Source organism: Pezoporus occidentalis, unplaced genomic scaffold (genome assembly GCF_034315485.1).
Source record: "Pezoporus occidentalis ecotype Australia unplaced genomic scaffold, CSIRO_AGI_Poc_V1 ctg54, whole genome shotgun sequence".
Lineage (NCBI taxonomy): Eukaryota > Metazoa > Chordata > Aves > Psittaciformes > Psittacidae > Pezoporus > Pezoporus occidentalis.
In genome coordinates, this window is record NW_026915877.1 from 7,298,662 (window position 1) to 7,315,296 (window position 16,635).

General features: G+C 37.4%; 1 protein-coding gene across 10 annotated transcripts in view; it reads right to left on the reverse strand.

Annotated features, from left to right (window-relative positions):
• Window positions 1–16,635, reverse strand: part of PCDH15 (protocadherin related 15) — a 370,883-nt gene that overhangs the window by 100,867 nt on the left and 253,381 nt on the right. For all 10 annotated transcript variants that reach the window (XM_062637927.1, XM_062637929.1, XM_062637924.1 and 7 more), the window contains one exon: window positions 12,165–12,281. In XM_062637927.1, coding sequence (XP_062493911.1) covers window positions 12,165–12,281 — 117 coding nt within the window. The remainder of the gene's footprint in view (window positions 1–12,164; window positions 12,282–16,635) is intronic.

The following is a 16,635-nucleotide window of genomic DNA, read 5'->3' on the forward strand; positions in this document are numbered from 1 at the left end:
ACAGCTTAATGTTGGTTAATATACCTTTCAAAAATGCTAGTGTCATAAAATTCCTTTAAAGTTCAAGAAACTTGTAAATATTCTAGAAACTTTAACACTTATCCAGCTTGTCCTGAAAGTCACAGTATCTTGTCGCTGAAGATGGAAAAATGTATGTTATATTATTTTCTGAAATGTCAGACTGTAGTTCTGCATACAAGACAGTCTATGTGACATTAACACACTTCTCTTTTAGAGGAAATGAAATTAAGACAGCACTAGGTTGCCTGGGCAAACTCACCATGAAGCTTAAATGGACTTTTTCACATACCAAAACTGAACACAATATTCAAGGTGTGGCCTCACCAGTGTTGAGCACATGGAGACAACCCTGCCTTAGTATTGCTGGCCACACTATTTCTGACATGAGCCAGGGTTCTGGGGTGCTTCTTGGCTATCTGGGCACACTGCTCATATTCAGACAGCTGTTGATCAAAACCCCTAGGTCCTTTTCCACCAAGCAGCTTTCCAGCTGCTCTTCCCAAGCCTGTAGCATTGCATGGGGTGGTTCTGATCCAGATGCAGGACATTTTGCCTTGTTGAACCTCATACAGTTGGCTTTGGCTCTTTGACTCAGCCTGTCCAGGTCCTTCTGTAGATCCTTCCTACTCTCAAGTGGATCAGTACTCCCACCCAATTTGGTGTCATCTGCAAACTTACTGACAGAGCGCTCAATCCCCTTGTCCAGTTCATTGATAAAAATATTAACCAGAAGTGGCTCCAGTACTGAGCCCTGAGGGAAACCACATCTGACCAGCTGCCAACTGAATTTAATTCCATTCACCACCATTCTTGGGTCTCAGACATCCAGCCAGTTTTTTACTCAGCTAAGAGTACACCCAACCAAGCCATGAACAGCCAGTTTCTCCAAGAGAATGCTGTGAGAAATGGTGTCAAAGACTGTTTCAACCACCTCAATAATCCTTGCATCTTTGCTGCTGCCTGGATCAGCATCCCCTACCTCCACCAAAATGGCAGACCAACGGACATCGCTAGCACACTGACCCTCAAACACTGGTATGCTACCACCAGGCTTATTTCTACCAAGCCTGGTTTTATCTCTATCCCCAATCAAATATCACTTAAAGCTCTTCCAATGAGCCCTGCTAACTCCTGTGCAAAGATCCTTTTCCCTCTTTGAGACAGGTGTACCAAATATGTTGCCAGCAGGTCTTATGTTGTGCAAACTGACCCATGTCCAAGACCGCCAAAATTCTGCCTATGACACCAGGCCTGGAGCCAGGTATCGATCTGCTGGCTCTTCCTGTTTCTTCTCTCATCATTCCATGCAACTGGAAGGATAGAGGAGAAACTGCTTGTGCTCCTGATCACTTAAGTGGTCATCACAATGCCCTGAAGTCTCTCTTGATGACATCAGGCACTTCTGGTGGCAATCACCCAAACTCTTTTCCTGCTAGATGAACTGTACCATGGACAGGTTACAGAGGATGTCTGGGAGACATTAATTTTTAACAGGTTACTTTCAGCAAGTGCCCTTTCACTAGAATTGATAGTAATCTACTATTTTCAAAGATTAGAAGGTGACATAACAGCATCTTACAAAAGCAGTGAAGCCAGTATGAATATAAACTATAAAGAGCTGTAAGAAAAAGGGTTATCAAAGAAGGGCTTTAAAGCAAAGAAAGAGGTTTTTTTTTTTGCACACTGATGTCTGAATAATTATTTTTCACTAAACAAAAGTTTGTGTTACTTGGATGTGTAGATATTTGTGACATTTCACAAAATTTACACAATGTGGGAGTAGATTCATAGAAGCACTAAGAAACTTGGGCTCTATCAACATGATTTCACTTTCTTAATGCCTCTGAATCTAGACCTCAGATGAGGTTTTAACCTTGATATTGTATCTAAACAGACAAAATATGAGAGCCTACACTTTCATTAATAGTGAATCAATAATTCTGCATTTAATGATGTGGTATAAAGCAGCTTTGCTGTTATTGAGAATCTATTGAATGTACCATGTCAGCTACTAACTACTAGGAAACAGGAAATTTACTTTTGTAAATAGCAAGAGAAACAGTTGCAGAAGTGGTTTAAGCTCACTGTATCATACCAACATTTTGTTCATACAACAAAAGTGCACTGAAATGCAGTCAAAAAGCTTTACTGGAATGGATTTAGTACAGGCATTTTACACCATGCAACTGAATGCTACAGAGCTATGTAACATGTCAGATTTTGCCACATTAACTTCTGATGTGTAGTAGGACTATTCAATGAGTAAACTATACTCGAATGAGAGGAAAGTGACTGATTATTAAAGAATATTTATTAAAATTTAAAATTAGAAGTAGCTTGTAAGAATTTTATAGCTGCTATAAGGCCAAGTTTAATATTTCCTAAGACAGGCCTAGTGAGACCTAAGTAATTTGAAGAGTAATACAGAGGACAAGGCAGCCAGGACATCTCAGCCTTCCTCCCCCATAAAACCCTGCGCACATAACACCTTGCACATAAACAGAAGTGAACAGGGCTGGATGCAACTGGGAAATTCACAGAGTTTCTGGGAAGATTTGCACAGCTGCTCTTCTTGACAATTCTAACTGCAGCAGTGACGAGGCCATTGCCTCTTTGAGCCCTTAAAGGAAATCCGGCCCAGGAAGGGTTTATTAGGCAGTACACTGCTCCAGTGCTGCCTAAAGTGCTCAAAAAAGTGCTCAAAAGTGCTCAGCACCTTTAAGAATTCAGAAGTGGGTCTGACAGATGTGTTTGGTGTTTAGTGAAGTAATATATGAAAGACCATGTTAATAGTTAAAAGTACTTTATGGGTCCATACACACTAAAGAATACAAATCCTTGAAAACATGAGTAATTCCACAGATCATAGCATAACAGAGGTCATTATACTACTTCTCCCTGGCATTCCCTCAGTCATTCATTTTTCTTCAACATTATAATTAAGAGGAAATTACCTGCTGAAATCCACTCTATCTGGTTTCAGAGTAATGTTCCTCACATTTGCTTGGAAGACTAAAAGCTATCATCATCATTAAACCTCCACACACTAGCTAATTTGGTATTAAATAAACAAAAATCTCATCAGGTTATTGTTACTGATACGACTATCAAGAACACTTCTGTCATTTCTGAAAATAACAAAGGAGGGATTTATTTTTTATTTACTATATTTTGGCACCAATGTAATTAGAAAAATCTCCAGAGAGATTTCTCAGAGAAGCAAGTTTTAATTATCTCAAATATTAATCATCTTTTGTCTTCTTTCTAAATGAATTTCGATGCAGTCGTATGTCTACAGCAAAACTTGAATATAGTAGATAATATTCTTAAATAAACCATAGAGCAAGGATTGTACTTGGCAGGAACTGCGTTCATTCTCTCAAAACAGATTTTATCAGATAGTTCAAGATTAATATGAAACTTAGATCTAAAGCTCATCCAGCTTCATTTATTTCTTTTATTGTTGCATAATTCCTCAAGTTTTTATTTGCTCTGGGGAAACAACATTCATCTGTGATACAGCTGATAGGTACAAAAATGTTCCCAACATTTACGGTAGATGATCAAGCTGCACACAGAGGGCTTGGGCAAAGAGGCTGCGGAGGGTACACATGTGCACTGTTGAGATGACTCTCAACAGACATAGACAGATTGCAGAGAAATTGCAAGAAAGTCAGGAAAAATGGTGAGAAGTACAACACAACAATAACTTCTGAATGTTTTCATGCATATTTCTGCAAGCAATTCAAAAGAAAGCTTGGAAATGTGACTTCCACTATCCAAGTGGGTAACAAAACCCAAGTGAGGTGGCCCAGGAAAGAGCAGGCCCATGAAAAATACACTTCACTTTTATTTGCAGTCTACCTGTGAAGAGCTCAGATGTACATCTGACAAAAGACCTGGATTTTATCCTTAAGTACTAGTGTGGAATAGTGCATAATGAATACAGATTAATTTACCAAGTCTCTTTGTTCTCAATGCCACTTTCTTACTGAAGCCAGAAAACTTCTTAGGGTTTTATAGATAAAATGTGACACTGGTAAGGAGTTTAATAAATTACCTCCATCTACAGCATTTGATTAAATCTGAATGATTTGCATTGTGAAGAGCTCACTAAGGCAAATTTTGTAAAAGTAATTCTATAAAAAAATATTTGAAAATGATGCTAAAAGCAGAATTTACAAGTGGCTGCACATGTTCTAACATACTCAGTGTAAAGGAACTATTAAAAATGGGACAGCCTACAGAGCAAGCAAAAGATTTTGGTGGGCCTTATCCCATTTATGGGTTTTGAATGGTGCACTTATGCATATTCACTTTAAATTCATTCATATAAACTCTAAAATTTGAAGGAGTTAATTCTTTAGTCTGTAACTTAACAAGGCGGCCTGGAATTCTGAATTCTAAATGTGGAAATTCTGAAGTATTAAATATAACAAACTGGACAAAAAGAACATGAACTTTTTAAACCATGAGATAAAAATACTGTAAGAACTAACTGAATTTGCAGCATGATTCATATACGAATCCCCAGCAGACACTATGAAACCAAACAGTAACAGTTTTTAAAAGATCAAGCCCTGGACTGCCTGAAAATGCTTTTATATCCAATTAAATATATGTGAAATCTCTAACTAAATATGTGTTAGCGTCCTACTTTTAGAGGCTTCCTGTAGAACAATAAGGACAATTACTCTCAATTTGACAAAAGTGCTCCATTGAACAAAAACCTTAAAAGATTGGATAAACCATTAAATCAGATGTTCTGGAGCTCCGGAAGCTGGCTGCTCATTAAAATTAGTGTTCTGCATCTGTTTCCATTGACAATTCTAAATCAATAAAATCAGAATATGCAGGCAAATTACCCATGGAACGAAAACAGCATTTACAGGGGCATATACAGGAAAAGCAAACACCTCAAGTTACATCAATTCTGAGAATATTCACCTTCTGACAAACAAAGCAAGGAAACTAAGCATCTATCAAGTAGCTCATGTTGGTTTCTTTTCAAAATATTTGGAGAGCTAATTTGCAAATGCAGTCACAATCATCTGGCATCTTTCATCACCACATCACTTCAATAAAGCATAAACTGTTCACAATGAAGAAAACTCCAAGGATGATGGTCTCAGGTGTCCTTGAATAACTGAAGTATTTGTACAGACATCTGTACAGACCTGCTGAACATAATTACAGGTAGCCCCTTTGACAAGCAAAAAAGCAACCACCATTCAAATCCCTCTACGCACAACTGTCTCACTTAAAATACAGTTTTGTAAACTTTGGTACATAATAGAAAATAAACCTGGCTTAAAGCTCTTTCTCCGGAACCTTCCCAGCTGTGATCAAGTTTGACATCTAAAGTTTTGAACTAAACCACTGCTCTGCTGTCCATTTGATTTGATTATTCCACAGAGCCACAAGAGTCCTTTTACTTTACTTTCTCTTGCTCACAAAGAAATACTCCCTGTCATTTTAACTTGGAGTATACATTAGCTTGTGTAGGAAACAAAGATACCACGCCTTTTCTTTGTGACCACATACAGTGTGGGCTAGGATTTATTTATAGTTTAAGCAAAATCAAACCCCAAGACAAAGAATGAAAAGGCAGCAAGAAGGAGGCAGTTTAAACGCAATTTCAGCTGAGTCTCTATACAGCTGCTGAGTGTAGAAGTGGTGAGTCACTCAGATGGCCCAAAGAGTTTATCGACACTGGTTCCACACATTTTCCCTTGCCACTCCTGAAGCATTTTAAGAAGCTCTTACTTTGGCCAGGCCACTTGCCATTTTTTGAAAGCTAAGTTCTTAAACTGAGCACTGAGAGGGGAAAAATAAATAGTTCTGAGGACTTTGTCAGTGGTTGAACATCATTAAATTGAGGGACTTATGCATCTGTACCAACCCTGATACAGGCTTCAGATTTCTTCAGCTACAAAGAATCATCTCTTTGCCCCAAAAATAAATGACAATAGATGCTGGCTGGGGATACTAAAGACTGTGCTAATAAAATTCAAAAGTGTAGGTGACTCAGATACTGACTTCATACATGCTTTGGAGACTCCAAATATCTCTGCCTGTAAAGACTTGAAAATATCTGAGAGAAACCAAAGCTGCATATGTTTGTGTTAGCTAAAGCAAAGTAGCACTTAAAAATAAATATTTACCTACATGTCATTATCACATCTTCCTTAGTTTCTAGAAGCATTTCTTAGGCACCTCCAGTAGAGATGCAGCATTTCTTTAGTTTCCCAGCCACACAAAACCCTTGCAAAGTTATGTATTTCACACAGGATACCTGTTTGCACCATTTTTTTTACTTTGTCTTTTGGTCAGATCACTGCCTTCAACACAAAAGAGTCCATGGGGAAATTAAACTCAAATAGGGTCAGTGGCACACTCCCAGGAAAGAAACCAAGGAGTTCATAGTGGAAAAATATTGTCTCAGTTTTATTGTATTTCTGCTTGAGATTACTTAGATATCTGCTTACATTGTATACAGCAAGTAAAACCAAACTGAGACTCACTGGAGAAACTTTGGCAACACAAATACAACAAAGCCTGTTTGAGTGACTCTGTACACCTCGTGCTCGGGAATTCCAAGAGGGTTTTGGAGGCACAGCTTCACTATGCAGGGCTCCAGAGTTGCCCCGAACATGACACCTGACCCTAATGTCCAACAGCCTAAACTTATCCACTCCTAGATGCTAAGAAACACTAGATAAAAAGACAAAGTCCTTAAACTACATCTTGACAACACTTCTGGTAAGAAAACTCAGGATGATATGAGAAGGAAACCTTCGGCACACAACTGTCTGTGCTCTTTCCCACTCAGTGCAGCCTCCTAAACCACTGTTATCACACTTTTAGCTCAATTTGCACAGTGCCAGTGGTGCCTCACCCAACTGCTTCTTCATGGTTAACCCCATGCACACAATACAACTTTTCTCCTCTTCTTTCAAATCTCTACACAACAAAATATTATGAATGCGTAAGTACTTACACCTTAAAGGGATTATTCAAATGCTAGACAGAAATTGTTCTCAACTGTCTCAACAATTTCAATTGCAATGTTTCTAAAATATATTTTTTTTTTTTATTTTAGTAAGGTTTACCGGTTATTTAGAAAGAATTGAAGCTGCACTCAAGCTTTTTCTTGGCAGCCATATAACCGTGGCTCTAGTCTATTACCATAATTACCTCTGGCTCCCTTGGACTGTTTGTGTTGCTGTTTAGTATTTTCTTACCCTTTACATGTAGTGTCCCTAGAATTAGATGCAAACTCCTCTGGGAAAGACAGGGTGAGCAACTATAGGATGTACTAAGCAATTTGAAAAATCAGATCCCATATAACTATTTTAAAACTGTAGAAAAATAGTCTGTGGATTGTTCTGATAAACCAAAGGACAATATGTTAATTTACCTTACTTCATGAAACACATGCAAATCAGAATTTACCAGCTTTCATGGACCAGAATGGTATTTCAAATTAGAGTGTCTTTAACAAATATAAAAGCAACGTGTGAAACATAATTTATACTCTCAGTCACTGCAAAAAAAGTGAATTCAAACTGGAAAAGAAAGAAAAGATTTAAACTGAAATTTGCTCAAGACAGCCCTTCAAATCTTGTGCTGGCCTTTAAGTGAAAAACACTGGTTTCTGTGTTTTAATTGACATTTTACTAAGGACTGAAGAAATAACTAAGAGAGATCTGTTATGCCTTCAGGACAGGTTCTTTTGACCACTTTGAAATCCACAGATCAAAATAAAAACAAAATACTTGAAATCATTTGAATCTAGCACAGATAATTTTTGATTTAATTTAGTAACTGTCAAAGGTAACCAGAAATCCATTGGTTTTTTTTGCAACCAAACAAGTCCTATTATCACCAGTTGCATTCGAATAATATATGTATCTTTATAAATATATATGCTACCTTATATATATATGTATATATAAAGAAATATATATATATTTTTTTTTTTTTCCTGGCCTGATAAAATAGATGTATTAGTACTGTGCAAACAAGATTCCACCAGGTTAAAAACCACAAAACATACAACTAAAATATTGATGATTGATAAGAATATTCTTTCCTTTAAGGCAAGTTTAGAGGAAGGTACTCTTGGTGAACAGAGAAAAACTTGTGTGTTTTTTAAAACAGTTTCTCGTAAATTCATATCAAATACTTTGTGAAACCACTTAATGTCAAAACCAGCTCCAAATAAATAGAGATTTGCCAACAGCACAGAGCATCTAACCATGTTGGCTCAGTCAGAAAAAAGAAGTCATTTATGCTTGATAATTTTCTCTCTGCTTTTTATTATTATTATTATTTTAAAAGTAAAAATTAGCAGCTATTAGTTTGAAATAAAATACCAACTTTCAAAAACTATTTTAGGAGCTTTCCTCCACCGTTGGCTAACTTTTATGGCTATTGTATTCACTAAGAACCTAAGGCTAACTTCATTTTTGAGTCTGCATAAAAATCAAAGAAATGAAAAAGTTGATTTTGAAGTACATTATTTTAACATTACTGTCATATGCATTTATGCCTGTTATAATGGTAATAAAAAGGATCTCACATTCAGTTATTTTGATCTCTCATGGAGGTGCACCAATTTCTCCACAGAAATGGAAGCAATCCCCACCTCTTTCAAAAATAACACTCAAAACCATATAAAAGAAAGCCATATAAATACATGAGGAAATCACAAGAAAGGCTTCTGGGGGACATAAGCGCTTTAGTCAGGTTTTTATTCTGCCGTTCTCGTAACACTCAAAAGATGGCCATTTTTGCCCACTGTACAAAATAGCACAGAAGCTTATCCATGTCAAGTTTCTACATTTATCTGTTTAAGTGATAGTAACAGAAACGTTAGAAAAGGAAAGACTTCAGAAAAGCTTTTTTTTTTTTAAATGAAAAAGTGAAATAACTTTGCATTACAAAATGCTTATTCCACAGGACTAATAATTGTTATAACTACATGTTAATCAGTTTCTGAACTATTTTGTTTCCTCCAGTATCTCAGTGATATCTTATTTTTTAAGATTTAGACACATTACATCCATGGATTATAAAATAGAACTTGTAGGCAAATACTTTATCGGGACCAAAATATCTTGTTGTAAATTAACAGATACTATTAAATGAAAGCTGCACAAAAAACAAAGCTAAAAAGTGATTCTCTAGACCCAATGAATATTTTTTTTCCTATCTTCACTAACCCATTTATGTCAGAATTTCCACAGAACAGAAATCAATCTTCTTGCCCCATTTCATTGATCCATAGAATCCTTTTCTGCATCCTTTTCTCAAGTTTGGTATGATAAACCTGCTAGAAGCAAATGTGTACTGGTGTAAGGGGCAGAGACAGCTCCACAGGACTGTGACTAGTGAATTTAATATTTTAGATTTCTACTTTGGCAATCAAAAAATCATACACTTTCAACACGTGCACAACCAGTTTTCGCCACTCTCTACTGGCAGATCAACCTGAAGTGACTCCACTTGTGATAAGGACAGAGGGTTTCCTTTTGAATTATTTGCTGCTAACTGCAGAAGATGAGAGCTCTTGAACCTCCCTGCTTCCTAAGTCATTCCTAGGGAGCGCAACAGAGGATTTTCTCCAGCTAAGCAGCTGGAAATAGGAAAGCAACTCTCTGAACTGCTGAATGCAACTCAGATCCATTTACACCCAGGTAAGATTTACTTATTTGGTGGCAGTACTCCAGCAGTACAAGTGCTTTATTCAGGAAGAAATGCTAGGAAAACCAGCTACTACCCGTCTGCAATATATAATGTAAATATGAAGCTTGTAAGCTTCTAATGCAACATAGAGACTTTGCCCACTTTGATCTCTATCTTTATACTGTAATCCCTAGGCTATTGCACCTAACATATGGAAGAATAAGACATACATGAAACGCACCAGTAAAAGTCATTCACAGAGTAAAATTAAATAGTCTTAAATAAATTTAAAAATTGTTTTCCATTACAAAACCAAACCAAACCAACCAACCAACCAAAAAACAACCAAAAAAATAACAAAACCAGATATAAGTAGTCAAACCTACTTTCCCCTGCAAATCACTGTTTTAAAGTGACTAAGACAATGGTGGAAACCTAGGCCTGGTGTGCCTCAAGGAACAGTGAAGGAAATAAAAACCACTAGACTCCCACAGAGCAAAAAGGCAGTCAGAGTGTAAGTAGGCCACAAAAACATGAACAAAGCCTTCTGAAAGGTGGTAGCAGGGAGTCCTACATTTTAGACTTCTACAATGCTGTACGTCCCCTTGCCTAGGCAGAATGGTCCAAGTCCAGAAAAGGACTAGGTGATGTGAGTACAAGTCTGGTTAACCTTGCATGTCCCTGATCTTCACAGGTGCTGCCTTTTTACCTTTATAGCAATTTCCTTGCTTGGAAGACTTCTACACACCTGCAGATATACCTCAAGTTTCTCATGAAATCTGGCCATCCTCTTTTCTGGTTGTTAAAATATTTTGTACAGAAATAGAGTCAAAAGTTTGAATCCTTCAGTCAGTGGAGGGAAGGCAGTCTAGGCCTCTAGTGTCCCATGGAAAGGCTTTTCCTAGCAAGACTAATATAAAAGATGCAAAGGGAGGAGAGTAAGCGCTACCACTGCCTCATCTTTCTCCTGCTGCATGCTAAAAGTATTCTCAGATGTGTTTCTGAAGGGGAGCATAGGTACCTACCAGAAAGAGAACAGGCTGTGCATTTTTTTGAAGCATCTCTAAAGCAAGACATCTCTAAAGCTGACTACTCTGCTTTTAACTAAGTGGGTTTGTGATTAACACGTTGGGCTGGTTGTGAACCTATTCTAATATACCTATGCCCTGTGGAAGGAGCTTAACCCATCACACCTTGGGTTCCACTTGCAAGCAGAGGACTCAAAATCAGGCACCAATGTCTCTTAATACACCTCTTAAAATTGCCCAAAACTGGCCACTAAGGCACACATCTGTTTGGTTTGTTTACTACTCAAATAATGTCTATATCTTCTGCTGCCACATTCCTTACATACTCTGTTCTGCTATTAATTGATAACTACTGCTATTCATTACCTACTTGATGATACTACTGTCTTTCATATACATTAAACAAACAATAGTCCAGATCTTCAGCTGTTATAAATTACCTTAAATACCTCCAAGTTCAGTAATACCCTACTAGAATATATCACCTGCAATGAATTACCTTTGTCTATTAGGACTTTTTAAAAGGGCATAGTAGGACTGTCCTTACATAAACACTACTTTCGCATTTCTGTTCCTGGGTGGTAAATAAATTACTATGTAGCATATTTAGCTAAGCTACATTTTATTTGTGTCAAACAATGCCACTGGCTTTTAATATGCATGGCCATCCTCTCTGAACTCTTCTCCCTGAGGATTATTCTCATTAATATGCCAAACACTAACAATTAAAAACTAAACCTGACTGGCAGAACATCTTTGGCTTTTATTGTCCTCAGTGTATCATCTGGTCACCAATGTTCACCAACCTTTGATTATAAAAATTGATATTACCCTTCAGGAGAGCTAACAAGTCAGAAATATGTGCCCAGTTCTGTCAATCAAGTGCTTCACCAGGGAACAGTGATAAAAGACAGTGGCAGAAAGAAACTTTATCCCCAAAACAAGTGCACTCAGTTCAAATACTGCACATTCAACATGGCTGACTGGTGAGCTGTACAGTTCTACACGACCCTGTGATGTCTCAGACTGGAAATTCATAATGACTGTGAAATCAACAAAGAAATAATCTTATAAAGTTGTGGTTTGTTTCCTCTTTAAGCTGCAGAACTGTACCAAAGACAGGCATGGCCTCCCTTCCCACTTAGTCCTCTTATTTATCTACACTGTAAAGTCGGATAAAGAACTTTCCAAAAATCTTCCTAACAAAGGAGCTGTATCATTGATTTGCCAGATTCAGGAACAACCATTGTAAATGCAGTCTCTGTCCAGAATGACAAAGGACAGGCTGACATAAACAAATGTATGAGTTACTATTCTGTAAAACTCATAGTAATCATCTTTGTTGTTGAAAAAGTTAGGTCACTTGTAAGGGTTAAAGATTTTTTCCTCTTGGGTGCAGAGTATTAATATAACCTTTTTACTTACTGGAGGATCTTGATCCTCAGCTGAAACGGTAGTGATAACAGTGCCCTTGACTGCATCAGGAGCAACCATTCCCCTGTAGAGTTTTTTGCTAAATACTGGAGAGTAATCATTCATATCCTGCAAAACATAATTAAGAGTTTAGTTCTGAAATTCAAACAACATTATAGATGCATTCACAATAATTTCTTCAAACTCTATCAATTGCTTCATACTCATTAGAAAGCCTATTTGCCATTCACAGTCTTTCTTGGATCTCCACTCCTTTACCACTGCACAAAACTAGCACACCAGGAGAAGATGCCAAAGTTTCAATAAAAATATTCATGTGAGACAGATAACAGAAGGAGATTTTGCAGAAAAACACACAGTCTCACAAGTAAACAAAGCAGAAATTTCCATGACACCTGCTTCTGAAGCAGTGGACCACAACATGGCTTTACTAATTTTCTAAAATGAATGAGCTGCTGTTTTTTGACAGTGCTTGTTACCTCTAATATGCAATAAATGAAGGGAAAATATAATGTCAGATTAGTATCAACACCTCATGAGAGCCTAAGATGGTGTTATTCAGACTGATGAGTATGTTATCAAAAAAGAAGCTTCAAAGGCCTAATTTCACTGCTGTAGTAGTGTGTGCATGTACATATGCATACTTTCACATCTAGACATGCGTGCACAGATATGTAAATAATATACCTTCATGGGTACCTCGTTATGTGAAAGATACATCCTTACCCAAACACCAGGCTGTGTGGAACTCTGTGAGCTGTGCAGTCAGATGCATGACCATATGTTGCCCCATGTATCAGGGGCCATGAACATTTAGAAATCAAATACCTTCATGGGTTATTAAAAAGGTAATCATTCTGACTGTCCTAAATTGTCAGGAACTTACTTTTTGGTTTTGTCAAAATTCTCTCACAGAGAGTTCCAGAAAATTTATCTGTATATTCCTTTCAAATAATTAAACATACCTCTGTAAATCAGTCTTTATTCTACTAATAAAATTTATTTCTCTTTTTTTTTTTTTTACATATGGATAACATAGATTAAATTTTCTGGTTTGTTGTTGTTGTTTTGTTTGTTTTTTTTCTGAACAAATAAGCAGCATCAGATGCCTTCAGCACACAAGAGTGAATTTACTGATCCACAAATGAAAAGCATACTTTTTCCTCCTCATAGCAGAATTTGTTTCTGAGCTCTGGGGGAATGCAGGTGCCAATCACCTCTTAGGTAACACCTTTCCTTCCCCCCAGTTACTCAAAGTTCATACAACGTCTCTGCCTGTTGTCACAGCTCTTCATGCTGCAAATGCAACATGCCGATACTGGCTAGCACACCATATTACACAATCATTTAAAACACTCATCCATACCTCCTCAGAGAAAACAACAGTATAATAAACATCTATATGTGAAGAAGAATGGCTGTAACATGTCCATGAATGTTCAGTGAATGCTTGAATAATTAATGCATTGTGTTCTGCTGAAATGTCTGCTATTCAGGTCTTCAAGGCACTGGAAATGCTTTTTCTCTCATTTTTAGATTTTCAAAGAGACAACTGGATCATCAAATTAAAAGTGACTACTAGGCAGTTCAAACTAGGAGAGAATTCAGATGAAAACATTTTGGAAAAACATTCAAATTCTAACAGATAGCATTTCTGCATGGAATTACAGGCACTGAATCTTATCATCTCATTTTCTTGACCTGTTTGCAAGAAAGTAATTTACTTCAGCTGAGAATTTAATACCCAGGACTATTTTACATAAATAACCATGTTTCTCATCACTCTTCAAAGTGGCGTTGTGCTTGTAAAAGAAGCTATCCTTTGTTCCACTTTGCTCACAGAAGCTCCACTCCAGAGCAATATTTTGCTCTGGCAGAGAAACCAAGATCATACAGCAATCTCACATTGTAAGATTTCATTCATAGCCATTCTACCTCAAAAGAAAAAATGGGAAACTACATTATTTGAAGCAGACACCCAGAAGTTATTAGTACAGAAATCCTATGCAGTTAGCAGTGGAACATCAAAAATCATCTCCAGTATGATAGCAGAAATGTGATACAACACTACATGCATAGGTCTTCCAACTGTGTAAATCGATGTGTTTGAAACTGCTTTGGTTCATAGAGCTTGAAAGGTTTCCAGTGGGACACACAACCTTTTAAAAGTGCATACACACAGAGAAGACACTTGTCCCGTCTCTATCCGGGGTAATGACCCCCCTCCCCCTTTTTTTTTCCTTCCCAGTTTTTGCTTCCCATGATTCAGATGATCATTTCAATAATGCAGGCAACGTTTCTGAAACAACCCAGCCTTTTACATATATTTATTAGTTTATTTTGAATCCATCTCTTCCTGTGCACCTGCAAATCCAGAGCCATATGTGGTCTTTTTTCTTTGGTGTAGCAGCAAAAGAATTCTCTGCTGTTTGCTCACTGGGGAGCAGGGAGAATCACCATATGATGCTTTTGTTATCTTTTGAATATATCTAAGTGCTCTTAGCACTTGAAAATCCATGACTTAGGTATTGGAAAGCATAATCCTGTTTAAAGATGGTAAACTATATCCTTAGCTATAGAAAAGGACTGAGACATCCTACCTAACATACCTACTTTTCAAGATATATGGATCAGTACAAAATACACAGGAATACAAAGCAAAACATAAAGTAGGACACAGGAAGCCCTCTGCCTTCCTAACTTATCTTTCCTCTAAGACAAGCTTTATGTATGATTGTGCCTCATAAATCTTAGCTGAGCCGAATGAATAGCCAACAATTGTTTCAGTAGTAACTAGACAGAAAAGCTCCATGTGATTTTCTTTCAGGCTCATATCTTCCTGAATCCTAAACCAGACACTAATTTTTTTATAGCACAGCTCAAGTTTAAGTGTTTCCATTTTTAACGAAACTAAGGTTCCCCATAAGAATCACCACAGGTCTTCTCATTGTACAGCTGCAGTAAGTGCACTTCAGAGAGAGCAAGGCTGTCATTTTGGACAGGTGATCAACTCTTATGTACTCATCACAAATGTCTATGGTCAATAACTGCTAGAAGCAGAAAGAGGATGCTTTAACATGCAAAGCATGCAGTTGGCATGGAAATTAGGGTGTTTTTTGCGGGGGGTTGTTTTTTGGTTTTTTTTTGGTAATACTTTCTTTTTCTAGTCAAAGTCTTGGTTCAGAGATGAGAGGAAGAAATGACTCTTCTGGACAATTTCCAATAAAGGAAGTAGAGATTTTGTTAGACACATTTTGTAGAAATTAATATATTATCATCCCCTTCAACTGGTGTAATTTCTCTTTACATATTATGGGCACTTAAAGGTACCAAAAAAGTCACATTTTCTAGAAAAAGTCATGACCATCAAGGACAGAATATAGTCTAGAGCTGATTCTGTTAGAGCACAGAAAGAATGCATATGTGTTTTCTGTGAATAGCCCAAGAGATCGCAGGCATGAACCACTCCATCCTACCCCCAAAACTTGTGCCTCTGTAGCCAAGGTCCTCAGTGCAATTCTGTTAATTGAAATGGACTTAACAGTGAGTAGTGTTCAGCATTCCCTGACAGATGCAGAGATACTGTTTTCAGATTTTTATCACAGGGGGACTTTGGGCAAGAAGATAACATTTAGAGAAAGTACTGAGGTTATGTTATTGCTGGAGACCTGTTGCAAAATGACTCTAAGAGCAGGACCATAGAGTTCTGGAGGACTGTGCAAGCAAGGCAGGGGGTGGCCCCCACAGGTGGCCGGAGACCGGACCTGGGAGGAGAATGTGGAGGAAGCTGTGGGGGCTAACCAATACTGTTATGCCAAGAAGGAGTGGCTGAATACCACTCCTATATATGTGTGAACTGCGTCACAAATAAAGTAGAAGTTGCTTATCACCCATATTGGGTTGGCCTGTCTGCTTCTCCTCGCCACTTACAGAGACCAAAGGCATAGATCTGTTTTTGCACAGCTAAACAATTGAAGATTACTCTACATGTCTGATGGATTCTGCTTGAAACACCACTAAACCTGACTTTGCATAGAAATGGATGCATCACGAGTGCAATCCCTAACCACAGGTTAGGAATAGGGTAGTAAACTTCCTCAAAGTGGTAGTAAGAAGTAATGTAATCACCTTTTAAATCTGGGGCATAATCTTACACATGCTCTTGTGGCCAGAATGAAGCATGTTACAACTGTTCATTTCTTCAGTCACATAAATCCAGACTGCTATTAACTATCAGACACACACAAAAAATATGTGAATGGAAAATATAGGTAATGAATTATCTATATATCTCACTTTAAAGTACTTGGGCTGTGTATTTTGACAGTAAGGTAATAGTAGCCATATATTTATAAATACGAAACAGCCTTTGTCACTGCTCATCTATCTGCAGATTTATTATCTTTTCATACATCACTGTTTACATAACAGAGTGAAAGTCAAAGCATAAAAACCCCAAAGC